The sequence below is a fragment of the Pogoniulus pusillus genome, chromosome 8, assembly GCF_015220805.1.
Source record: "Pogoniulus pusillus isolate bPogPus1 chromosome 8, bPogPus1.pri, whole genome shotgun sequence".
Classification (NCBI taxonomy): domain Eukaryota; kingdom Metazoa; phylum Chordata; class Aves; order Piciformes; family Lybiidae; genus Pogoniulus; species Pogoniulus pusillus.
This window is the reverse complement of record NC_087271.1, coordinates 26,982,448-27,009,365: the sequence shown is the minus strand read 5'-3', so window position 1 is coordinate 27,009,365 and position 26,918 is coordinate 26,982,448. Positions and strand designations below refer to the sequence as shown.

Genomic DNA, 26,918 nt, shown 5'->3' with positions numbered 1-26,918 from the left:
ACTAGGGAATGACAGAATGATAGAATCATGAACCATAGAATCAACTAGGTTGGAAGAGACCTCCAAGATCATCCAGTCCAACCTAGCACCCAGCCCTAGCCAGTCAACTAGACCATGGCACTAAGTGCCTCAGCCAGGCTTTGCTTGAACACCTCCAGGGATGCTGACTCCACCACCTCCCTGGGCAGCCCATTCCAATGGTAAATCACTCTCTCTGGCAACAACTTCCTCCTAACATCCAGTCCAGACCTCCCCCGGCACAACTTGAGACTGTGTCCCCTTATTCTACTGCTGGTTGCCTGGGAGAAGAGACTGACCCCCCACCTGGCTACAGCCTCCCTTCAGGTAGTTGTAGACAGCAATGAGGTCACCCCTGCATTAAGAGACTTAGTGACACTCCAAACAACTCCTGGCCTAGAATCTACACAGGGACTCAGAAGCTTCACAGTACATGCCAATGCAGATGTGATGACAAGTAGTTGTGCCTTTTCCAAAGAGACACCTTCTTGCAGCGTGTCATGGGTTTTTTTTCCAATAGTATTGCTCCACTACATCAAGGAGCCAAAGTTCATAAATCAAGAAAGCCAACACACTTGCACTTGAATGCAAGACAGCTGACTGAAGCTGTAATCTTGCATGCCACTGAAAAAATGTGAGACTTGTTAATACATGTCTAGGAACCTCTTCTGAAGAGAAAACACAAGTGCACTTATTTCAGTGGGCATTCGTTCAAAAGAGTGCACACATTTTGTACTTTTATCTCAACATTCGATTATATCCATGCAAAACAATGCCTGATTCTGTCAAGTGGGCAATTTTGTTGATTTATTGTTTCCTTTAAAACAGTTGATAGCTGCTAACAGTGCAAAATCAGGCTAAAAGCTTTGCATGCACGAAAGCTTACCTATGCATTTTCTATGGTGCATCACTACCTGACAGCTCTTTGCTGTCTGAGTCATTCAGATCCACAGTCACAAGGTCCATTAGGATCTTGCAGAGAATTCTACCATCTGATTGTTCTGAAAGTTCTAAAAGGGTAAAGCATTGTGGTCAAAGCAGCTATTTCCAGAAGGCAGCTATAATAATGGGTCCATAACTCCTATAGCAACCACTTGGCAATATTCAGTTGCTGTAAAATGCTGTAGCTGTGAAATCAAACAGTCATGACTTTGAGACTCCTCAACATTTCTCTGCTTTCCAAGATTTAGTTAAGCTTATCTGGGAAAGGTATGGCAGTGGGAATCGTGTGTGCTCATTGCAGATGCTAGTGCAAAGGACAAGTCTTAGTATTTCAGAATATATTCTTCCATTCTAATTGAACCCAGAATCTTAAAAGCTTGCTGCAAAATGGTTATCTTTTCCCAGAATCATTATTTGGTCCAAAATGGAGTGGTTTGAGTGGTTGATTGTTATGGAAATTAATGAGAAATGTTGAGAGATACTGAATTTTCAGTGATCTGTCACTGATAACAGATCAGTCTGTATGGTAATAAGCAATTAATGTCGTGTCTGCCCAGCGTACTCAATTACACTGCTTTTATAAACCAGAATAAATGTTTCTGGTATGTATACACCCAGATGGTTGACTTACATTAGTTGTATGACCTATAACTTTGAATATCTTTATATGCAGTTAAAATATCAAGCCTACTGTTTCATCACTATAGATCCTTGAATTTAATATGATACTAGTACAGCAAGTCACTTAAAAAGCATTTGAGATGAGATAAACCAGTAAGAATTTCACCTAATCTGAAGATCCAATTGCAAGGGAAAGCTATGGTTTTATAATCTTGCTGCAGAAGAGAAAGTCTTTCATATAATCACTCAACATTTTAATTTCTCTGCACAGAATGAAATACCAAATGTTTTTGACAGTCATAACCCCTATGCAAACCTATTTCATTTCAGCAGCTGAACACCAATTCAGATCATAATGAAAAGCAAATCTTCAAAGTTCTTTCTCTCTCCTAGCATTTAATAAGAACTGATGCACAATGTGACCACTATCACAACATCATTCCTTGTATATTATTTTGTTAGTTAGGATCACAGGATCATAGTGTGTTAGGGGTTGGAAGGGACCCAAAGAAATCATCGAGTCCAACCCCCCTGCTGGAGCAGGGCAACACTATCTAACACAGATCACGAAGAAACACATCCAGACAGGCCTTGAAAGTCTCCAGAGAAGTAGACTCCACGACCTCCCTGGGGAGCCTGTGCCAGTGCTCTGTGACCCTTACAGTAAAGAAGTTCCTCCTGTGTTGAGGTGGATCCTCTTTTGCTGCAACTTACACCAGTTGCTCCTTGTTCTATCACAGGGAGAAAGTGAAAAAAGCCTGTCCCCCACTCCTGGCCAGCCTTCAGATACTATCAAATCCCCTCTAAGTCTTCTTTTCTCCAGACTAAAAAGCCCCAGGTCCCTCAGCCTCTCCTCATAAGCCATGCCCTCCTGTCCCCTAATCATCCTTGTAGCCCTCCACTGGACTCTTTCCAGCAGATCCCTGTCCCTCTTAAAGTGGGGAGCCCAAAACTGAACACAGTATCCAAGATGAGGTCTCACCAGGGCAGAGTAGAGGGGGAGGAGAACCTCCCTTGATCTGCTGGACACACTCCTCCTAATACACCCCAGGATCCCATTGGCCTTCTTGGCCACATTGCTGTGCCACAGTTAACTTGTTATCCACCAGGACCCCCAGGTCCCTCTCCACAGGACTGTTTTCCAGCAGATCACCTCCCAGCCTGTACTGGTGGAGTTTGTTATTCCTCCTCATATGCTTTACTCAGTCAAGATTAAGTCTCTCTCTAATTTCCAGTGAGCATATAAGTTAAACAGTATTGGTTGAATGTGGATTGATTTGAATGTAGTTGTTTATACATGAAGTAGCATACACTGTATTTAAATTCAGTGACCCAATTTAAACAGAGGGATTTCTGAGTACATGTTTCACAGATGGCACAGTAGTTTATCTTTCAATAAGTGTCCTGCAAATTTCACTCAATAAACTCAGTAAAACGTTGGGGTTTTGTCTATAAACTGACTCCTAATTTTGTGCTGACATTTGTAATAGTGCAACAATCCCATGGATCTCCTATTTTATTTGGCAAAGCAGTCTTTACACTATCATTTGCTCCCTTTCTCTCTTGAGGTATGCAAGGGTTTAACTGGAACTCCAGGATTTGCTGCACACAGTCAGAGAATTCATCAATAACCAGCCAACCTCTTTATTACTCCTTCATTCCCTAGGTTTATGAAAAGGGCTGTTAATTCAGCAGGCAGCACTCTTACCTCTGTCTCGGTGTGGATGGAGTGACAGCTCAGATTCCTCCCTTGCTCACACTGTCCTAAGTCTGCAATAACTCCAGTGAAATCATCAGTAAAACTATTCTTTGTGAGAGGAAAAGGAAACCCTTTGTCTCTCAGAGAGTCTGTGCTCGTTCCTAAAGTAAAGTGAGAGCTTTTTCTCTACTGATGCTATTAAAAACCTCAGAGGGCATCTTGCAACGCCACAGACATTCTACTTACATGAACAGATTCCAGTTTGACCAATTACAAGAGGCAGTTAAAACTATGTTTGCAATTAAAAGGGACAATATTTTCACAAAAACGTTTCCCTTCCATGCTGCATTTTCACCACTGTGTCAAATGTGCATTCGTTCTTTCCTTTCATGCTTAAACGTCTGTACACTGTTTAGCAGCCATTGCTTTTCATCCTACAGGTGGCTGCATTTCACACTGGATAAAAGAGACCTTTTTATAAATAGCAAAGTTAATTATTTCATCTTATTTCTTCATTTCCACCAAGATTAGCTGTTATAAATAAATACTTTTACAGTCATCAAATACTGCTGCCTAATTTCCCATTAAATACATTCTCTACACTTCTTTTCCATAAAATCAGACTCAGCTTTTTTTTATACAAAGTGAGTGCATGATTTTTAACTCCACTAGGATTATGTCTTTGGGTCAAAGCATAATTGCCTACAATAAATAGAAGCATAAAAGAGTGACTTGGAAATGGAGAGACAATATGCTGGACCTGTTCAAAAGACATCTGGTGCCCCAGTTCACTGATAGCAATGCTGAAGGGCATTTGTTTTCCCCTGCTATGTGAAAATTCAATTTCCTTTGAACTAGGGGAAAATCATATTTTTATCGATTAAAGGGAACCAAAAAAAAGCAGACAGATACCCAATTTTCTGGGTATCACACAGAGCATCTCTGGCCTTGCATATGGTATACTACAGCTTTTAAAAACACACTGTTGGTCTTAATTTCTTTAGACAGCAGCCAGATTTAGGGAGCCAAGTGTGCATCTGTGGGAAAACCAATGAAGTAACATTCCAAATCTTTACATTTAGAGTTAGCCTGAGGCTATAACTATTAGTCAGCAGAGCAGCTTGGCAGGGAACATATATGATGTTTTCTAAGGTAAGAAAGGGTGTCCATTCCCCACCTTGGCACCAGATGGAACTACAATTAAAATAACATTTGCTCCATTCACAGATGAACTGAACAGATCAAAAACCATGGGGGATGTATACTCAGTAACACTCTAGAAAGAGCTGCAAACAGAGCTTTTAGAATTTCTGCACCCATCTCACCAGCTATAAATTCCCTTGAGCTGCTGCAGCTCCTTCTCAGTCCTTCAGGTGACCAAGAAGCTTCTCTCAGTGTCAGTATCCTTGCAGCAGCTGGTGGACATGCAACCTGTATTGACTGCATGTGCTTTGTGCCACTGACTTTCTGATCTCTCAAGGTTATTCACATGAGGGGAGTAAATGCATTTTCAATCAGCTGTAGAGCAGCTGTGAACAGCTAGAACAATGAAACAGACTGCTAGAGCTGGATCCCCTCCTTTCAACTCTCCTACCACTGTGGCAGCACCTGAAACTCCCAAAACTACAGGAGGGTGATAAAGATTCAAGCATCCCGAACTATGACGATGGAGCTTCCATCTGCTGGGCAATGGCCCTATATTGTGAGAGAATGTCACAAGGAATTACTGAAAGCCTTTCCAGAGGCTCCAGCGCAGCCAGTGAGCACACTCTTGTTAACAGTTTTAGCAATGATGAGCAGCAGGAAACACTTGGAATAGCAACATTCAGAGCTGAAACCTGCTCACAATAGACAGGAAAGTTAATTCACTTCTGGACACAGATACCATGAAAGGTTAGTACAGAGACATAAGTCTGAACAGGCACTGTAAATACAACTAAGCATCAGCTCAAGCTATCTTACTGCTTTGCAAAGGGTTTCTTTTCTATCATTCCCTCTAGTGGGTTCACTGCTTACAGACCATGAGAGAACAGGTGAAAATATCAAGTATTAAGTACAGTCACACAACAGTCTACAAGACAAATCTGAGCCAGCTACAGCTCACTGGGTCCCACAGCATAAGACTACAAGGTCAGGAGAGAATGTACAACAGAGCAAGCTCTGTCCACACTCATGATGCCAAAATACCAAACTACTGGCACACTACAGACTTACAATGTGAGTTGCTAATCGAACACATGCTCAGTATCACAGTATCACAGTATCACCAAGGTTGGAAGAGACCTCACAGATCATCAAGTCCAACCCTTTACCACAGTGCCCAAGGCTAGACCATGGCACCAAGTGCCACATCCAACCTTGCCTTGAACTGCCCCAGGGACGACGACTCCACCACCTCCCCAGGCAGCCCATTCCAGTGCCTAATGACTCTCTCAGTGAAGAACTTTCTCCTCACCTCGAGCCGAAATTTCCCCTGGCGCAGCTTGAGGCTGAATGCTCCTCAGTGCAGATACTTGTCTGCTAAAATGAAAAGGTATTTCTATTCTTCAAAATGGACACAATTAGCCTTACCCCTTCTCTTAATAAAGAAAATGCAAATTTAGTGAAAGTCTGTGTCCAACCAATGCTCTAAGGTCTGAGAAGCCTGGCTCTTATTGTGCCAGTGGGAAGAATGAATTTCAGAGGATAAAAAAGTCAACTGCCAACCACAACCACATATTTAAGTGCACAGTACTCTTGACTTGAATATGCCATCTGAGTCTAGTCACTTCAGAACTGGAACAAAGAAATTTCAGCCATTTCTAAACTCAATTTTTCCACTGAAATTTCTCTATATTATATATTTAATATGTTAAGAATACCAATTCAGTCAGCTAACAGTGTTTAAGGCAAGCCTTTGGTCGTCACTGGGTTGGGAGCTCTCGCCTGCAGCAGCTATCTCTTACATCTCTAACATTAGCATTCTCTGTCAAGAATCTGCACCCTCTGACATTAAAGGTCTAAAAGTTTTATGACTGTATTCTGTAGCACTAGAATAAAAAAAAAGCCCAAATCAATGCTGCAGATCACAGAAAACATCACTGGGAGTTTCTCACCATTAAAAAAAAACAACCCATGTCTCATGATCTATGTTGTAAATACACACTCAATCAATTTTTAAAACATATATTGCTCTGAGTATGTAGTGATGGTAATGGGAAAGGCAAGGATGTCACTGAGATATTCCTGCCCAAATGTCTCCCCTGAGTGGAAGATGTTTTATTGAGCTGATATTTGAAACTATCAAGACATTTATTACAAATACATATACACCCAGTTTGCTGGTTACAGTCAGACCACTTTGTAAACTGATGACTTATGGCCACTAATAATGCTAAAAACTGATCCTGTAAAATCATTACTTCTATAATCCATAACGGTGTGGCTCACGCTGTGAGATACAACTTACCTTCGCATAACGTTCCACATAGAGGCTTATAAAAACACTTCTCCTCTAATTATCTATTAGGTAACAGTCTAGCAGAATTCTAACTTTTTTTTTCTCCTGAAAATATATTCAAACAGTGATGAAACTCAAGCTGTTGCATCAGTCTTGATATCACATAGGTGATTCAAGGGGATTTTTTACAAACCAGGCAAAGAAAGCAGAAAAGAAAACCCAACCTATAAGCCAGTCTGAAACCAAACCATACCAGTTTGAATTCTCCTGTTCTGTTGACATGCTCAGGAATGTACAAAATGAAGGCATCAATGAAGCACAAGGTGCAGAAGGCTGTTGATCATACTACTCAGCAGCCAAAGGGCATGAACGCAGTGACAAGAGTCTAAACTCCCTGCATGCATCTGCTGCTCACTTGAAGCTGCTCGGCCTGATACAACTTCTTAAACTGTAACATTGTAAGGTAATTTAGAGTTCAACTGGCCTTCAAACAGAGAGGGTTCCTTGAGGAATTAAAACAATCAAATATTGTGTATTAGACACAGCAGACAGAATTTTTGTGTGAGCCTTTAATTTGAAGCCAATAGGTTTGATCCTCAGTAGAAAAGCATACACTTTATCACTTGGACTTGAAGCAGTTTTTCAATTGAGATTCCCTGTATCACATTATTTTCCTACCCACTCCTTTCAGTTCATCAGTTTTGCACATCAGACATTGACTCTTAGGACTCTTTAAAACCAATGACTGAACTGTACTCATCAATACTTCGGATTTCTTACTGTAAAAAATATATTGCTAAACAATAAACCTCTATCTTGATTTATTACACCTTTATTTTAATCCAAGAGACTGAATTAGACAAATTGGTGTAACCTCATAATCCATGCCAGTGCTTCACATACATCCCTACGAGGAGAGGCTGAGGGAGCTCGGATTGTTTAGCCTGGAGAAGAGGAGGCTCAGGGGTGACCTTATTGTTGTCTACAACTACCTGAGGGGAGGTTGTGGCCAGGAGGAGGTTGCTCTCTTCTCTCAGGTGGCCAGCACCAGAACAAGAGGACACAGCCTCAGGCTGCGTCAGGGGAGATTTAGGCTCGAGGTGAGGAGAAAGTTCTTCCCTGAGAGAGTCATCGGACACTGGAATGGGCTGCCCGGGGAGGTGGTGGAGTCGCCGTCCCTGGGGCTGTTCAAGGCAAGATTGGACATGGCACTTGGTGCCATGGTCTAGCCTTGAGCTCTGTGGTAAAGGGTTGGACTTGATGATCTGTGAGGTCTCTTCCAATCCTAATAATACTGTGATACTGTGATAGCAGCTGATATTAGTTGGACCAGCAATCTTTGCTTAGGAGAAAACCCACAGCCTGGGACAGCAGCATTACAGTGTAGAGGGTATGATGCAGACTCCCAGAACTGGAAAGGTTTTACCAGGTTCTGGTGTGTGACATTGTTCTATCACTTTTAGGGGTGCTCAAGTTATTGAAGCTATTTATGCAGAAGCTAAGATTTTCAGAATAAGGATACAACCTGCAAAGCAAATCAGGAATCTAACTCCAGTTTATAGGAACAGTCATTATTACTAGCTGGCCACTTACATTGTTGTCTGTAGTTGGAGAAAGCAGAGAATATTCATATCACAAAATTATCCTGCCTCTCAAAGTATACTTTGTAATAGTCTGAAAAGGAATGAATGGGCAGAGAGATCAAGGCATTGTAAACAATGTTTTTTACCTAAAATGTAGTATCTAGATATTTAAATGCTTTGTTTTGCTGTGATAATGGAGTATATTACTTTTAGACATGGACAGGCTGCACTGTAAAACCTCAGTTTTCAATATACTGCCAGCATATCCATCTTTCATTTACTACTGCTAGCATTTTGTAATACTAAGATAACTGCAACACCAGAAAACATTCAGAACTACATAATCATGCAGGAAAAACAGCACAAAAGATTTTTTACAAATGCTACCAGAAAATCTCTGCTACTTCAGCTAAGGAAAATGTCCCATAACAATAGAATATAAACAGGAATGAAACAAAAAAAAAACCAAACAAAAATAAAGTAAAACTTAGCTGCCAGATCTCAGATTTTGAAATATCTTCCTCACTTTCAAGAGCGAAAACAACTCCTGATGCAGTATCCTGTGTAACAATCCTGCCTGGGGTTAAAAGTGCAATCCAATGTCTGACCTCCTGACTTTGTTGGGGATGTGTGTTTTGAAAACCAGGCTTAGATTTGCAGGGATTTGGTGGCAGTGGGGAGAGGAAGAAGGTGGTAATGGCTGGCTGAGAAAGCTACAACCTGCTCAATTCACAGTGTAGGTGAAGGGAAATCTGCAGCACACAGCAAGCACAGCTTTTCTACCTTTCCTGACATAAAAGTTTGCATCAGGTTCTGTTGACGCTCTCTGGATGCCACTGCAAAGACATCTGAGCTCATCGTTTACCATGTTGGAGAAAAAGAATAGCAGCATACTGTGAACTATTTTCATCGTGTTCTCTTTGGTTAATTTCATTCCCCTCATGCTATGAGATCACTCATAGCAGCTCAGAAATGGCTAATGAAAAGAGAAAATGGTTTATCTGATTCCAGTCATGTTGTTCTAAGAGAATTAATTGGAGCCATCATTACCTTAAACACTTCCATTCCGAGTGGGTTTTATGATGAGCTCAAGAAAAGTAAATGCTGTTTCAAATAGGTACCTCTATACACTAAATCAAGCAAACGAATGATAAAGTGCTGGCACTTTTCTTGCTGTAATTCTGTTATTGCTTAAAGCTATTTCTAATGCAGCTGAAGAATGACGTATCAGAGCTATTTAGGAAACATCTTTGATGGGCAGTGCTGCCCATGGGAAAGTGGCAGGAATGCAACTGCTCCAATGCCTTCTAAGATTCTTTCCCAAATCTAGTGATCACCCCTCTCTCCTGCAAAGTGTGACCTTGGCACAGAGGTCAAGATGCAAGAGCTGGGTCTAGTTAGGCAGAATTCTCTGAAATGTGCAATTTCTGGTGAGTTATTTAGAAAGTTTAATTTCTGCCTGTTTATTAAATTCCGCTTAATATGTTCACCACTTAGCCATCCAGAACCCCCTCCCAGGTAAGCATGAACTCACATAGCCAAGAATAAATTCTTGTGTTTTCTGAAAGTCAGGGAAGTACATCAGGCTCATCTGCAAACCCTGACTGAGGGATATCCTCATAGCTCTGTCTACAGACTTGCAGGATGATACCTGTGCACAGTTTGACAAATTACTCCCTGCATGAGTTTTACAATCAGGAAAATGGGGAAATTAAAACTGATTTAATATCCTGCAGTGCTTTAAGGTCTGTGGCTGATATGTATTATGAAATGCTAAATATTATTAATGAAATTTAACTGCAGGAAGAACACTGACTTCAATCTTAGGAAGGAAGATGGGCTTGGGAACTGTCCCTCTACTTAATAAAACATTGCATCAGGCCAATAGGAGGTTGTTATCAACTAAGAGCATACCTATGAAATGTGGTAGATTATATGCATACGGTAAATTCAAGCACAAAAATCTTCTTCAGAGACTTCAAACTATCTGGACAATGCAAAATGGTGCATAAACATTAGCTTTACAATGGGCTCTCTTCAATTTATTTATGGGAAAAGAATAAGCCTCAACTAACCTCAATTTCTTGAGCTTCTTTGTTGTTTATGTCTCGTAAATGTGGGATGTGGCACTGACCAGAAATGCCAAGCTACCAAGATGCAAATCCCAGAGCTTCAGACCAAATAACACATCAGAAGAAACAAAGAGTTACTAAGAGGTAACAAGGAAGAAAGACCAGACCCTCCAGTCTACACCAGTCACTCCTAAAACACAAAACAGCCATCCTGCAAACACCACAAAGGAGAGGTTATCCTGTGTAGAGTATGTGGCTGAGGGCACTTGGAAAGAGACCCAAAAGTTCCCCAGCCCTTAGCACATGCTGCTACGCACTTAGGAAGAGCAAAGCTATTTCTGCTGCTGCAGTCTAGGGGAAAGTGAGGCATGGTATTCTGAAGGAAAACGCAGATAAAATCACTTCCACTAGGACAGCACAAGATCTGGAAAACTGGGTACACCTTACTGAAGAAAACTCAGACTTTTCCACCTGAGGAATGACTTCAGAAATAGAGAAGCAGGGCTTGCTGAGATCCATATGTTGTGGTGAGAAGAGATGTTAACTCCAAGCTTTTTCCGCAAGACTGGGCAGGGCAATCTGTCCTCAAAGGGCATATTTACAGGAAATCATCAAAGATAAATTTGTGGTTTCCACTTTCCTGATTGGGGCGGATGGTACTGTATGATTGCTATGCCAGGCTCTCAGGTTTCCTGCTGTTTTCAATACCTTGCACTTTAAACTGCCTTACAAGTGACTTTTGTCTTTTTATTTATTAAAAAAAAACACTTCCATCCATTTAACTAGAGAATGCTTTCACAGCCTTTCGAAGTGGTAAAGCAAAACAAATTTAGAAACTGTTCTTAATAATCATTTGGACAAATTGATCCAGAAAATTACGTATTGATAGAGGTAGTTTATGTTCTTTGCAGTCAAATATTTCCTACTCTCATTTCACATAAAATTGCTTGGCCAAACAGATTTTCCTAAGGCTTTCTCAATAATGAATGTAACTTTCCTTTCTTTCTGGCTCTTCTCTGAACCCATCAGGAGAGGGTAAAGCATAGGTCTGTTGTCTCCTGTGACCCTCTAGGACTGCTTTCTCTAATGTGATTGTTTGAAAATCAGCAGTTTTCTGCTGGGAAACAAAACAAGCCATTTCCCTTCCAAGTAACACTGAATAAAATCTGAATGCCACAGAGTCTACTCACTCATGCAACATTAATTTTTAAAAGAATCAATTTTGTAATCTTTCAATTATGGTTTATTATAATGATAATGATCACTGAGAAATCAAGGATTTTTCCACTGCAAGTGCTGGTGGCTGTCATCAAACCACTTTCAGCAATGCTGAAAACACCTGGACTAATAAACCACACATTATTTATTTATACTTTAGTTTTATTTATTTAGAAACCTATTAAACATCAATTCCCTCAGCAGTTGGTGATGTTACCAAACCAAAAAGCAAATAATTTATATCTGTAGAACATAAAGACACAAAAGTCACTACCAGTCTGGCTATCTTAGAATCATAGAATAATAGAATCAACTAGGTTAGAAGAGACCTCCAAGATCATCCAGTCCAACCTAGCACTCAGCCCTATCCAATCATCTAGACCATGGCACTAAGTGCCTCATCCAGGCTTTTCTTCAACACCTCCAGGGATGGCAACTCCACCACCTCCCTGGGCAGCCCATTCCAATGGCAAATCACTCTCTCTGGCAAGAACTTCCTCCTAACATCCAGCCTATACTTCCCCCGGCACAACTTGAGACTGTGTCCCCTTGTTCTGTTGCTGGTTGCCTGGGAGAAGAGACCAACCCCCACCGGGCTACAGCCTCCCTTCAGGTAGTTGTAGACAGCAATGAGGTCCCCCCTGAGCCTCTTCTCCAGGCTGCACACCCCCAGCTCCCACAGCCTCTCCTCATAGGGTTTGTGTATCTTGTGCTGTCATAATAAAAAAGTACTTAGAAAAAGCTAAAATGAACCACATGGACTTCACTCATGATAACATTATGGAGCATGGGAAGTGAGTCTGCTGTGCTAGAATCTCACTGAAAGCCTGTCCTAGCTCCAGTTAGGGAGCTGCATATCAGATCCCTCTGATTTTAACACTGAAATCACAGTGTGCTGGATGCTTCATGCACTTGGATGCTGACATGAAGGTTTCTGACAGATTATATAGCTGTATAACAGCTCCAAGCCTTTGTCAGTCCTTGCATATATAGAGCTACATACTTGAATAACAGACAACACGCCTTGTTCATACAGCAGGTCAGGCCAGAGCTTAATTTAACAGCATGAACACAATGGGTTTATGCTATGTTCACATTTTACAATAAAAAGTGTACAGAAAAATTACTTGGTTTCTGATCAAAATCTGAGCTCCCTGCTGTTTTAATTCCTGTAACCAACAATCATCAATAAATAATCATGCACAGCTTCTACATCCCGCTGTGATATTTTGCTTTTGTTTAAGCACTGGATGTACTGAGTTGGGATCTGCAATTTCAGATCAGGCTTTCAGGTGTTCTGCTCCAGGACTCAAGTGAAAGAGCAAGCACAAGGGCAAGGGTGCAGAGAGGAGAGCTGTTCTGCATCAGACAGCTTGCAGGTCTGTAAGCTGTTTTAAAAGACATTGTGGCAAAAAAACAGGTAGCGAGTTTGAGGAAATACATTTGACAACAAAAGGCAGAAAGGTTGAAAGAAGAAAGCTATATAGACTACATAACTACAAAAACTGAGGCAGGAAATCAAAGAGGAAAGGAAATGTGGAAAATACCCATAAAGAAATAATAAAGAAGGGGAGGAAATATGTGAAGGAAAGCAAGAAACACCAAGTGGAAACAAGCATCCCATTAAGGAGAAACATGACCAAGGAACAGTTTGTGACTGAAGTACAGTGACATTACAGTCTGTGGATCGAGTTATCTAAACCAAATGGAATAGCCCTAGATAGGTGTAAGGAGAAGGCAGAGAAGATTAAATGCCAGTGGTGTTCCTCAGGGACCTGTGTTACGACCACTTCTTTTTAACATCTTTATTGACAACCTTGATTCAGGCATAGAGAGTGTCAGCAGTAAGTTTACAGATGACACCAAGTCAGGTGTCAGTGTTGATTTGATTGAGGGTAGAGAGGCCCTTCATAGGGACTTGGATAGGCTAGATCAATGGGTCAACATTAATGGGATGAGTTTAAACAAGGCCAAATGCCAAGTCCTGCACTTGGGTCACAACAACCCTAAGCAACGTTACAGGCTTGGGGCAGTGTGGCTGGAGAGCTGCCTGGCAGAGAGGGACCTGGGCGCTGCAATAGACAAGCAGCTGAATATGAGCCAGCAGTGTGCCCAGGTGGCCAAGAAGGCCAGTGGTATCCTGGCTTGTATTAAAAATGCTGTGGCCAGCAGAAATACAGAGGTGATTGTCCCCTTGTGCTCAGCTTTGGTGAAACCACACCTCAAATGTTGTGTTCAGTTATGGGCACCGCAATACAAGATAGATGTGGAGGTGCTGGAGTGGATCCAGAGGAGGGCAACGAAGCTGATGAAGGGCTTAGAGAACAAAGCTTATGAGGAGCAACTGAGGGAGCTGGGAATGGTTAGTTTGAAAAAGAGGAAGCTGTGGGGAGACCTCATTGCTATCTACAACTACCTGAAGGGACACTGTGGAGAGGCAGCTGTGAAGCTCTTCTCACAAGTCACTGGAGACAGAACAAGGGGGTGTGGCCTCAAACTGAGACTGGGTAGGTTTAGATTGGACATCAGGAAAAAGTTTTTTCACAAAGAGAGTGGTCAGGCACTGGAATGAGCTGCCCAGGGAGGTGATTGAGTTACTCACCCTGGATGCGTTTAAGGGTCGTTTGGATGTGGTGCTTAGGGATATGGTTTAAGGTGAATCTTGTAGATTGGACTTGGTGATTGTGGGGGTCTTTTCCTACATGGATGTTTCTTTGTGTGATTCTGTGTGATTCAGGAATTGCTTGGGGCCAGGCCTCAAGTCTTACAGACAACTTGTGCTTTAGCATGGGCTGAGCTCTGCTGGCATTCAAAGAAAGACTCAGAGACTCTGAACACCACCATACAACCATGTACCTTGTGGCTCACAAATTCAACCTCCTGTTTAACTCACTGAAACAGAAAATTAAAGCCTGCCTTTGCAAAGATACAAGAACTATCACCTCCAAGGAGACAATCCTGTAGGTGGATGTGCCAAATAACTCAGCAGACCTCTAGCCTTACTCTCGTCTATATCTCTTCCACCCTGGCAGCCTGTAGATGCCTTCACCATTTCATCAGTTACGGGCAACAGCAGCAGGATATATGGTAGAAAGGTGGAATGTGAAAGGTTTTTCTACCTTTCCAGGTGCTCAGGGAGGGAAGTAGGGAAGTCAAATTGCCACAGATTTCTGGCAGCTCTATCTGTGTCTCTCCTCATCCCTTTTATGACCACCTTCACATCCAGATCAGTCTGTCCACCCTGAGCAGTGGAAGAATGGCAGAAGGAAAAAGATGCTCAGTGAATAAAGCAATTGAGCCATTTGTTCCTGCAAGATGTTTTCTATTGACATCATTTGGTATAATATTTAGAAAAATCAATTCAATTCTATTTTTAGTGCCTAGCTCATAACTGCTTCATTCATCTCTCTTACTTCTGGTTTAGAGTGAAATGGATTAGATTACATAATTTTCACTTCCCACTTGGCATTTAAAGGTGACGTTCAGCCATGACATTACATTTAGGAAATAGGCAAATTATTGAAAATCGAAAGACACTCTTTCTGTGTCTTTAAAAATCAGTGAGCATCATCTTATCTGGATACACAAATAGCAAAATTAAGCACATTCAACTTCAAGCTTAATATCCCAAAATACAGGAAGAGTGAGCTCTCTATCTGTGTCAAAGTACTGTTTTTCTTTCTGTTCTTGCATGTTCCACCTACAGATACAGCAGAAAATTAACTTCTTCATGTGCTTGACAATACTACTCAGCTGTAGGCAATACTAAACCAAAGTTGCATGTGTACTGGTTTGAGGCTAATTAGGATATTTTAATGAGAAAAATTAGGTTATAGGCTGTGAAAAGAAAACAATGGTGATGTCTAATTCACTCATAGGTTTGCTGAGATGTATAAAAAGAAGGACACAAACATAGATGAGGCAGTTGATGTCTCTCACTGGCTTCTGCCACATTAACTGCTTCTGCATGACCCTGCACATAACCCAACTAAAAATTTCATTTTTTAACCCCTTGCCAACCTCCTCCAACTCACATTGCACATAAGAGAGAGATGCTGAGATAAGGGCGAGGATGGGAGGGGGTGGAAAGAGGGTGTTTGGGAACCTCACCTGGACACTCTGACTATTGGCAGGGGTGTTGTGTTTCTGTATTACTTTTAACTTATAACTGTAAATATCTGTAATATATTGTAAATATATGCTTGTAAATTGTGCTAAGCCATAAAATATAAAGCTTCATTCTTTAACTTCCTGCTGGCTGAGTCTAGTCTGGGTGAATTCATTGTGTGTGGGGGGCAGGTAACTCCCAGTACCACTACATTTAACATTCCTCATTTATTTAAAGACAGACAGTATCCCACTGACCTACTCAGCATCCAGCCACATTCATTCTTCTGCCACATCAATCCTGTGGGACCAAAAATTACTTTTGATGTTTTGTTCAATGCAGCCATGTTGCAAGATTTTACTACCTCTGATAACGTCAAAAATGTTTTTTTGTGAAGATTAATTTGATAAAACAGGACTTACAGCAGTCATGTTTTAAGTAGGTAGAGAGTGCACACAAACTTTACTGAAGCATACAAATCTACAATTCTGCACAAACCGTTCTCTTTGCAGGAAGGGCAATACTATTGTATTGTAAAATGTAATTAGATATAATCTTCTCTGTTTTCATTAGCTATTAACATTATGTAAAGATAAACTAAAGCATAATGAGTCTTTTCATTATCACATAATTGCTATTTTAATGGTTACATCACAAGCAATATAATACTATATATACTTCCCCCTCTCACATTAGTGGGCAATTATTTTGAAACTTCCTATTATAATCTACCCACAGAGTCCAATGTATTAATGACACCATTTCAGTATAATGATGACCATGGTTTTGAAATCAATAGGATAGCCTCAGGGAAAAATGCAAAGTAATGATGAAGAAAACATTTAGATCATATGCTAGTCTCTGTCCTGGTATGCAGACAGAAGTTGTTTAAAGAAAATCTATGGAGCTGCTCTTGGTACTTTATCAGACAGATAAAGTTGAGGAACAGGTTTATGGATAATGCGGCTCTAAAGTTTTGATCTGTAGGAGGGTCGCTGACACCAGAGCCTCTGCCAGCAGAGAGGCTGCTGAGGCAAAGACTCTTTTGCCTGCAAGCAGGGGACCGGAAGCAGTCCCGGGGGAGGCGGTGAGGTCCTCGCAAGGCGAACCCACTAACGCCATCGAGCCTGCTAATGCCACTGCCGCTGCCTTAGCCCCGCTTGTCTCTGCTGAGCCCGCTGCTGTTGCTGCTGTGGGGAAGGGTCCTTCTGCCTCAGCCTCAGCCCCACGTTGGGCGCCAAAAAAAATTCTGTCCCGGGTTTGGGCTGATCCTTCCCCTGGGAAGAAAATTCACAACACAAACCCCCTTTTTTTGAAAGTCAGGGAAAGATGAAATTGTATTTTCTTATAGTATAACAATGTAAAGAGAGATAATAACTAGAGAAGGAAAGAAGGAAAAAAAAAATACAATAACCTTAAGGGAGATGGGGGAGGGATCAAGCGGCGGCGAAGCAGCAAAGCAGCAGTAGCGAAAACAGCAGCTGGGGGACGACAGGCGAAGCTGCAGCAGCAGAAGCCAGCGGGAGAAAAAGGGGAGAACAAGCTGTGCTTCTAGACATTAAGTTCTTGATGCTCCAATGAAATTATATTAATTTATCTATTGTTGCCATTTATGTGACCTATCCCTGGAATGTTCATCTCTGCCCTATGTCTGAGCTAGAGGATCAGCTCCAACGGCCACAATCCTGAAACTGGTCAAATACATATGAAACCAGTGGTTATTATTTTAAAAGATTGAGGAAAACAATTAAGTGATCCAGAATTAAAAGGTCAGAGGTGGAATAAGCCTCCTCTCAATATACCACCCCATGGTACCATCCTAAATCACATTCAGAAATATTCCCTGAAATACTCTATTTTCCACTGATAAGCAATGAACTGGCCTTAGGTACTCATCTATTCACTGCCTTTTTTCCTAAGCAAGCAAAGCAGTGCAGCTTGGCAGGAAGCCACTGGTGCTTAGACAGGTCAGAGAAGTATGTAAAGCTTGAAGATATCCTGAGGACATCCTATATAAAGCTAAATGAAGTTTCATATCCTCAAGGCACACCAAGAGTGAGATCCAAAATATCTCTAGGAGTGAAAAGGCTCTGGGACGCTACTGCAGCTGAAAAGTGCCCAGCAGAATCCATACAGTGCAGCTGAAATCTAATGCTGTGGAGCATTCTACTTTCTTGGAAGAGGAGGTAAAGTAATTTAACACCATAAAATAAGCCTGGAGGAATTAAGGACCACTGCTTTCTTCTACTGTAAATACAAAACATATTTCAACAGTATCACCACTAATATAAAACCAGAGCAACACAGAGTAAGACAGAAAGAAACCCACAACCACTATCTGCAGCAAAGACACAACTGTGCCTTGATAAAAGAAAAAGCTGTATGACAAATGATAGTCACATCTCTTAATGTGGATGGTGTGGGAACAACGCTAAGATGGATGGACACAGTACAGGAAAACAAATTATACTTGAAAAAAATTGAAGCTAAAATTCTCTTAGGGGAACATTGCTTTGCAAATACTCTTCAGATTATTTTCTTCCCCTAATATTTTGATTGATTGTAAAATGTCAAGAGACTACTGCTAATTTCATGTAGAAGGAAGCGCTGGGACATTAACATGTTTGACTGAAAAAAAGGCTGTAGAGCAGCAGAAATTGCTTCTGTTTTGACTCTCAAACCATTCCAAACCCAAATTAGCACTATAAGAGATTGAAATGTCTTCATGGTAAGCAAATAACATTCAAAAAGCCCTATGGGCATAAATTTCCACACAGCAATAGCTCCTGTTTTCCCCCAGTGTTCTTTTCTCAGGGAAGTCAGGTTGTAAAAAGTAGATAAATATTCCTTGTCTCACAAAGACATTTCAAGGCTTAAGCGATATCTACAATATTCTCAGAAATACTCTCATGGAAGATGCTTGGGATGCTCTTTGGAGACAAGAGCACTCGCATCGCTAATGAATGCACTTCAAGGAAAACTCTAAAACAACATATGGAGAGCAAACTGAACACAGAGCACACAGTTCTGACATTTATCTCTGTTTTTATTGTTAAGATAAAAGCATGCTGTTTGTTTCTTAGGATTTCATCTGCTACTGCTTGCTTTCCTTCCTCTGTCTTATTCTACACTAGTGGCATCATCTGCAGCAGTTTTTCAAGTTTTGCACAAAGTTAGGGGGTGATCATGGCTTCACCAAGGGTAAATTGTGCCTGACAGATTTGGTGGCCTTCTGTGACAGGGTTACAGTGTTGGTGGATAATGGAAAAGCAACTGATACCATCTGCCTGGACTTACACAAAGCATTTGACACTGTCCCTAGACAGTGTCACAACACATCCCTGTCCCTGGATTGGAGGGTTATACAGATGTGGCAAATAGACTGGCTGGTGGGTAAGGAACTGGCACTCAAAGAGTTGTGCCTAGCAGCTCGATGTCCAAGTGGAGACTGGTAACGAGTGGTGTTCCTCAGGGTTTGGTACTGGGGCCAGTGCTGCTTAACATTTTTCTTGGTGACATGGATTACACTCTCAGCAGGTTTACTGACTACACCAAGCTGTGTGGTGTGGTCAGCCCACAGGAGCGAAGGGATGCCATCCAAAGCTCAGAAGTTCAACAAGGACAAGTACAAGATCCTGCACATAGACAGGTCAGTCTGAAGCACAAATAAAGGTCAGACAACAAGTGGATGAAGAGGAGCCCTGCAAAGAAAGACTTGGAGATATTGGCAGATAAAAAATTGAACATGAGCAGGCAATGTGTGCTCACAGCCAGAAGGCCAATGACATCCTGAGCTGCATCAAGAGAAGTGTGACCACTTCAAGGGAGGTGATCTACCTCAGCCCTGCTCTTGTGAGACTCCACCTGGGGTACTATTGTTTAGCTCTGGGGTTCTGTATAGGAACACGGACCTGTTGGAGTGAGTCCAGAAGAGGGCCACAAAGACAATCAGAGGGCAGAAACATCTCTCCTATGAAGTCAGGTGTGACCTTATTTCAGCCTTCCAGTACTTAAGCTGGAAGGAGGCCTTTTTGCAGGAGCACATAATGACAGGACAAGGGATAATGGCTTGTAAACTGTGGATGTCCCATCCCTGGAAGCATCCAAGGCCAGGTTGGATGGGACTTTTGGCAACTTGGTCTAGTGTAGGTCCCAATCCAAAGCATTCTACGATAAATCCTGTGCTCTGAAAGTTTTAGTGAGCCAGGTAGAGAATGTTATTAGGCAGGGCATTTACGTCTCCTTTCTGTAGCTAGTACAACTATAGCACAGAGGATATCCTTGATGGGATGACTGACTTAAAAATACTAACAAAGAAAAAGAAATCTCCAAAGATCAGGACAGAATAACAGCAGCAAATTTGCAAAGAACACATATCAGCATTTAGAAACTTTTCCTTCCCTCGCAGTTGCGTTTTCACTGAATACTGATGTACTGGGCAGGTTACTTAGGTTCTGAGCTGAGTGGTGTCTGAACTGTACTGAATTCTACTACAAACAAGAATTGTTTACAGAATCTTGAAAATGAAATGGCTGAATCTTTGAATATCTCTGTAAAAATGTACCCCTATCACACCCAGTATAAGCTACTTGCTGATCAATATCCAAGGCATCAGACAGAGTATTTGCAGACACTCCTCAAGATAAACAATAAATCCCCACAGCTGCAGTTACATTTCTCCAAACAGTTGTACCTTCCAAAACCTGCTGAGGATTTGAATGCCTGAGAAAAATTGTACATGCTGCTCTTGTGCACGTTGCTCTTTAAATGCAAAGCTGCCTCACTGTTAAAAGCTCAGAGAATTTGAGTATCACAGGAACTGTATAGGATGTAGGCAGCAATTGTTTTCTAAATGCAGGTTGTAGCATATCCCAATAGCACATCAAGTTCTCTGAGAAGCATGGCTGTGAATCCTGAGTGACCTTTGAAGTCGGGTGTGCAAATATCTGTCTATGTATCTATCTGTACAGTTTCACTGCTCTGAAATGGCAGCCTGAATTCTTTATATGGGATACAGGAAAACAAACACACAAATAACGTAGAAGGCCTGGTTTTTATATGGATAAAAATACATATTATAGATGCGCATAAGCAAGCACTTGATTAACGCTGAGTTCTAAATTAAATTAATGAGGCACAAAATTTCACACCTTCTCCCCAGTCTTCCTCCCACTTGTGTGTGTGAGGCCTTGAACAGGCTTCATTTCTTACCAATTATATTTTTAGTGCAGTATTTGTTTACTAATCTTTCCACATTTTACAGGAAAATACTCCAACACTGGTTCAAGCTATTTCTACCTTCAAACAGTTTTCCTTTTGCTGTATTGCCTCCTTGTCCAAGGCTTTGAGAAGTGTGCTAGTTTGAAGCTAGCTAGAATGTTTTGGTGAGAAGAACTAGATCACAGGCTGTGAAAGGAAAACAATGGTGATGTCTACTCCCCTCAGATCTGGTCTTGCTGAAGAAGAAATGAAAACATTGGATAACACTCTTGCCATTTTGTCTCACTTTCTAGCTGGGCTGCTGACTGAGCAACATCTCTCTAACACACCCTCCACTCACCTTTACTTCTTAACCTCTTGGCCGAACCTCCATTCTTCCTTGGGACTGGGGTAAGGTTGAGAGGGGCAGGGGGAAGGTGTAGGGGTGGTTGAGAGCCCCTCCTGGGGACTCAGGTTTCTGGGAGGGGAGTTGTGTTTCTGTATTACCTTTTACCTTGTATATTTCTGTATATAACTGTATATATTGTAAATATCTGCTTTTGTGCTAGCTGTAAATAAATAGCTTCATTTATATTCCCAGAGCCGACTGAGACTAGTCTGGGTGATTTCTAAAGTGTGGGGGGGTGGGGAACACCCAAACCATCACATCTAGATATCATTCAGTGAGATATATGAAATTACTTCTCATACACCTTGTCATGGAGGCCCTATAGGCCCAAAATAGGCTTATACATGTTTTGCCTTGCCTGGACGTGTTTTTCTGCCCACACCAGAGGTAACCACATTAAACGAACACAGAAGTGGTACAATAGACCTGGTGCCATAAAGTCTGGCCTGCCCAGGGTCCAGGCTGTGTAACAGGGTTGTATAAGCCCATGTGCCTACTTTATGGCTTACTGGGTGCAAGGCCCATGCTCTCCCCATATTTGGAAGGGCCAGACCCTTGCCTATTATGGTTAACTGTCAAGCTGATTGGTCATTCTGGTGGCCAAGGGGCCATTAATCTTGGCCCATAATTGATAAATAGGGGTACACAGGTAAACAACGTGCCCACCTGCAGTGCTCACACACATTGCTCACTCTAGTGCCTGCCTGCTTGCTTTTGCTTCACACTACGAAGCTGTCTCCCATGCAGCTGTGCACCCTACTGCATGCCTGCTGCCTTATCACTGCCTGGTAAACTCCACTGCTGCGAGTTACCAGGAGCAGACCTGGACTGTCTGCACGCCATCGGCCTGTGTGGTCAGTGTGACATTGTGCTGAGACTGCATGACATCCTGCCTCTGCACCTGAAGGTCCTGCTTAGAATCCCTGAACAGACTGTCCAGAAGAAGCCAGGAGAACAAGGTCAGAGATGTTTGCATGTTTGCATCCTTTTCCCTGAATCCGGGAGGATCCAGAGCCTCAAAGTCCACAGGCAGAGTTCCTGAAGACTGGACACATGTATAGGCTGTGACGTAGCCCCGAAGGGTGACTGATAATTAATAAGAACTTGTGAGTAAACGCTTTAATGCCTCTGTAATTTCTATTGCCTCCTGCTATTGCAGAAAGAGCTTCAGCCCATCTACTGGGCAAGCAGCATATTGACCCCAAGCAGCATTTGGCTGCAGGGAAATTCCTCTCTCTGTTTATAGTTTGAATGTTTGCTAGATAATAATAATAGTTATTAACAAGTTACTGTTTGAAGTTATTCCTAGAATGCCTCCCATAACCGTGTAGGAACAAATATTAATATTAAAATTCAGTGGTTGGGGGTGGTGAAAGTTCAGAATATTAAAATTAATAAATTATATATTTTTATAGAATATCGTCTTGCACCAATTAATTTCCCCCTCTGTGACACACCTTTGCTTAGAAAAGTATTTTCTAGTAATTTTACTAGCTGGTGAGTGGGCAGATGTACAGAAACTCTTTATCTGAAGTAGCAAACCACGGTAGTGTTTTATCCCCTACCTCATAAAATTGCTATTCTCACTTAAGCAGGAACTCTCAATGCATCTCATGTGGTTTGATTGCAATATGTTGTTGTCTTCTAAACACTGCAAATACGGCTCAGTGCACTTTAGGGAGCTCACGTCAGGAAACTCACAGTTATCAGTAACCAATGGGTATTATAGTGGAGTAATGGCAACACTGTATGTATTTTTTAATCTTTTTAATATCTCTTAGGAAGACATAGCTATGTGGCAACTGGTGATAAATAGAGACTTCGACAGTAATCACTCTGTTTTTAAAGACATCTGGCAGCAAGGTTGAGTTACATAAAAAAGATTAATTTCTTGATTAGATGTTTTTAAAAAAAGATAAAAATAGTCCTGCTCCTTTAAAACTTTTATCAGGAAAATAAAGTTCTATTTTAGGCATCGTGACCTGGAAAAAACAAACCAACAAAAACTTGGAACTCCAGAAAATGATCCAGTGATGCCTCTATGAAGATGAAAGACTTTGTTCAAAGTCTCTGCCCCTGCTAATTTTCCCTTCCAAGATGTCTGCCTTTGCAACCACAAAATATGTTCATCACCCATAGCGAAAATGGAACCACTGTGATCCACAGTGCTATTGAGATTGCTAGCATATGAATTACTGAATGACATCATCCTTCCAAAAGGGTCATGGGATGTGAGAAAGGCTCAAGCAGATTCTCATCTATAGCTGCAATCTCAGGGTTGCTGTCCTCTGGAGCAATCACTATGCGTATTGAAGCCCTGCTTCTTGGGAAGTGATCAAACATAGCTTGCTGATGGGAAGTAGAGAATAACATCTCTGTTTACTCTTCTGCTGCCTCTGCTTTTGCTTTTTATCCTATTAAATTGCTTCTACCTTGGCTCATGGGTCTTTTGTTGTATTTTCCCTGTCCATCTAATAAAGGGAGTGAAAGAGCAGGTTTGGTGGGCATCTGGCCCCTTGCCAGGCCCAAACCACTACAGTTGCTCATGAGAGATATCAGCAATATTGCTACAACCATGAAAGTTGCAGAATATTTAAAGCACAGGATGAAAAAGGCATGCATGTAATTAGGAAAATAACACTGCATCAAGATTTAACATACTGTTTGTCAGGAGCAGAAAACAGATCCAGTAGCACTGAAAGAAGACGTAATAAATCAAAAGCAATAGATGTTGGATGAATGCAAAGCACATGTGAAAATTCACAAGGATAAAGCAGAACCTGATTACATACATCTTGAATTAAATCTAAGGTAAAAAGATATAACTTCATGGCTAAAGTCAGCAACCACTATAGAATCAATAACTCTCAGAGCCCATACTAATCTATATGCAGCTACAGTTTCATCACAAAATATTAGCCGATATTGATATTTTTTTAATAAAGTGTCACTTTACTAAGTAAATTACTAAGTGTAATTAGTATAATGTAGCAGGAGATGTGTTTCTTAACAAAAGTGCTGGTGCTTCATACAGCATTTACTGGGCTGCTAATAAAAACGGACTTCTATTGAGTTCCATCTGCCTAATAGAGAAAAATGTTCACCTTAATTAGGAAAATCTTCATAAAGAAATACAAATGAAGTTACTAATGGGCTACAGGGAATAAATCTGAGACACTCAGGAACAACTGGTATTTTACCAGGAAATGGAAGAGTGAATATAAACCCCCAAACAGTTGTTAGCCATCTGATGATTGACCACAAATAGCCGTAGACATTGAGATTTTAAGTGTTTTGTAATGAAAAATCTATTTATTTCATTAAAGTTTCATGCTTTAGATCCTTTTTTTCCCCAGGAAATAAGACTAAGCTGACAAAGAAACTATTTATACCCTCTATGAATTAAGATGGACAAATCCATTAGCATTTCTTGAAGGAATTAACTTCATTAAAAGAAAGAATGGGAGTTGCCAAGCAATGGTTCAAAAAAAGATCCATCATCAGGCCCTTGAAAAATGGTCACTATCAAACACATATTTTGGGGTTTGCTGTGATGCTCAGAGGCAGCTGAGAACTATTCGCTGACTTCATTAGTGCAGCAGCAGAAAGCATATCATCATGGTAAAGATAGTATCAAAATCTAAACTACAATTCAGTCTTTGTCCTTAAAAATGTTTCAACAGGCATTATACATTTCCCTTGTCACTCTGAATCAGTTTTTCTATCATTTTCTTTGAAGAGTCCTGTAATTCAAAGACACTGACGATCCCTAACTCTGCTCATTTTTCTTTCAAAATGAAATGAAGTTTTACTTCTCTTCCAGAATGTATTTTTTTTAGAAGCATGATAGTACAAAGCACTGATGTGTACATCCCAATTCCCAGAATCTAACTCTGAGACAGACTCAGTGTCAATGTTCACAGCTTCACAATGGAAAATGGCTTTCTGCAAATATTACCTAATGCCAGCTAAGATTTCATATGTTTTCTGGATGGCCTCGACAGGGAAACTAATACAGACATGTAAGCAAGTGCAAAAGTGAAAATAGCATTATTGTCATGTTTCACTTAAGCCAGCAAGAAGAAATGTCATAGAATCATAGAATCAACCAGGTTGGAAGAGACCTCCAAGATCATCCAGTCCAACCTATCACCCAGCCCTAAATATGGCATAAAGCTCTGAGGTTCTGGTCACTAACAGCTTTACCGAGAGACTATCACCAAACAATAGAAGTTGCAGCTACTTGAGCCTCAGAGAATGTAATTTCATTTGTACATTTCCATGAAAATTTTGCTAGATGACAGCTTCACATAGATCAGTCAGGCACATAAAAAAACATGTATTAGCTGAGGTGAAGCTGTGATGACTGTAGTTGTCTGACAGTGACAATCCAAAGTTTAGATTAATATAATTTGCTGGCTCTAGAAGACAGAAATATAATACAGATCTCATCTATTGCCAAAATAATAAATAATTAGTGAGCAGAACTGAGTAAAATAGCAGGTTAAGCACACCCCCTGATTTTGAATCTTGATGCCAAAGTCAGTGATCAGAATGATCGATCTTCCTGCCTTGAGTGATAATACATTTTTCTTGCAACCTAACACATAACACCATCTGGCACTAACAGAGGAAACCAAGAACTTCTGGAAGTCAATCACAAAAACAATTTAGTTTCTTTAGGGTTGTCCAAGATATTAACAAAAATCCTTCAGAAGAAATCAGCTGACTTCAAATGAGATTTAGTGAACCTGCCTCCTGTAGACAGGTTTGTACAGCTACTAACCCCGATCCAATGTTGAATTGAACTGAGTTGTTTGGGTATGGGATGGGCATTGTCAGAACTAAAAGAGATTGTTGTGCTCGTTTGAGGATAACTGCAATATTTTAATGAAAAAAAAAAAAAGATTATAGGCTGTGAAAATGTCTACTTCACTGGTAGGCTTGCTGAAATGTATAAAAACAAGAACACAAAACATAGATAAGATGGAGAGGCAGTGTCAGTGTGTGTGTGTGTCTCTGTTGCAGTTGGTGCCCTGGGCTGCTTCCGCGTAACTAATCCTTCTGCTTTCTAACCCCCTTTGCCAATCCTCCAACCACACCTTGCATGTAAGGCAAACTCTGGGATAAGGTAGAGGGGTGGAAAGAAGGTGGAAGGGTGTTTGGGAACCCCTCCTGGGGACTTTGTTTTCTGGGAGGGCTGCTGTGTTTCTGTATCACCTTTAACTATTATATTTCTGTATACAGCTGTAAATATAGTAAATATCTGCTTGTATATGGTGCTAAGCTGTAAATAGAAAGCTTCATTCCTTAACTTCCAGCCATCTGAGTCTAGTCTGGGTGATTTCCAGAAGAGTGGGGGGCAGGTAACTCCCAAACCGTCACACTTGTGCAGAAAGTCAATTGTCCTCCAAACTGGCTGGCTTTCAGAACATTACATCATGTCTCTTAATGGGAATTTTAGGAACTAAGAATACATCTCAGCAAAGCTCAGCAGGCTCTTTTCAGTGGTTATTTATAAGAACAGCGACTACAAACACCAAGTTAAGCTGTGCTTTGAACAGCATCAGCACATGCATTACTGGCTGCTTTCTGAGGCTCAGGATCCTT

General features: G+C 41.1%; 1 protein-coding gene across 12 annotated transcripts in view; it reads right to left on the bottom strand.

Annotated features, from left to right (window-relative positions):
• The window catches only part of ST6GALNAC3 (ST6 N-acetylgalactosaminide alpha-2,6-sialyltransferase 3), a 295,901-nt gene that overhangs the window by 61,738 nt on the left and 207,245 nt on the right, over window positions 1-26,918 (bottom strand). The window contains exon 5 of one of the 12 annotated variants that reach the window (XM_064147858.1): window positions 16,893-16,977. The exons of the other annotated variants lie outside the window; for them this stretch is intronic. Coding sequence (XP_064003928.1) covers window positions 16,920-16,977 — 58 coding nt within the window. The 3' untranslated portion in view covers window positions 16,893-16,919. Of the gene's footprint in view, window positions 1-16,892; window positions 16,978-26,918 lie in introns of those variants that run through there. 12 annotated transcript variants of the gene reach the window in all.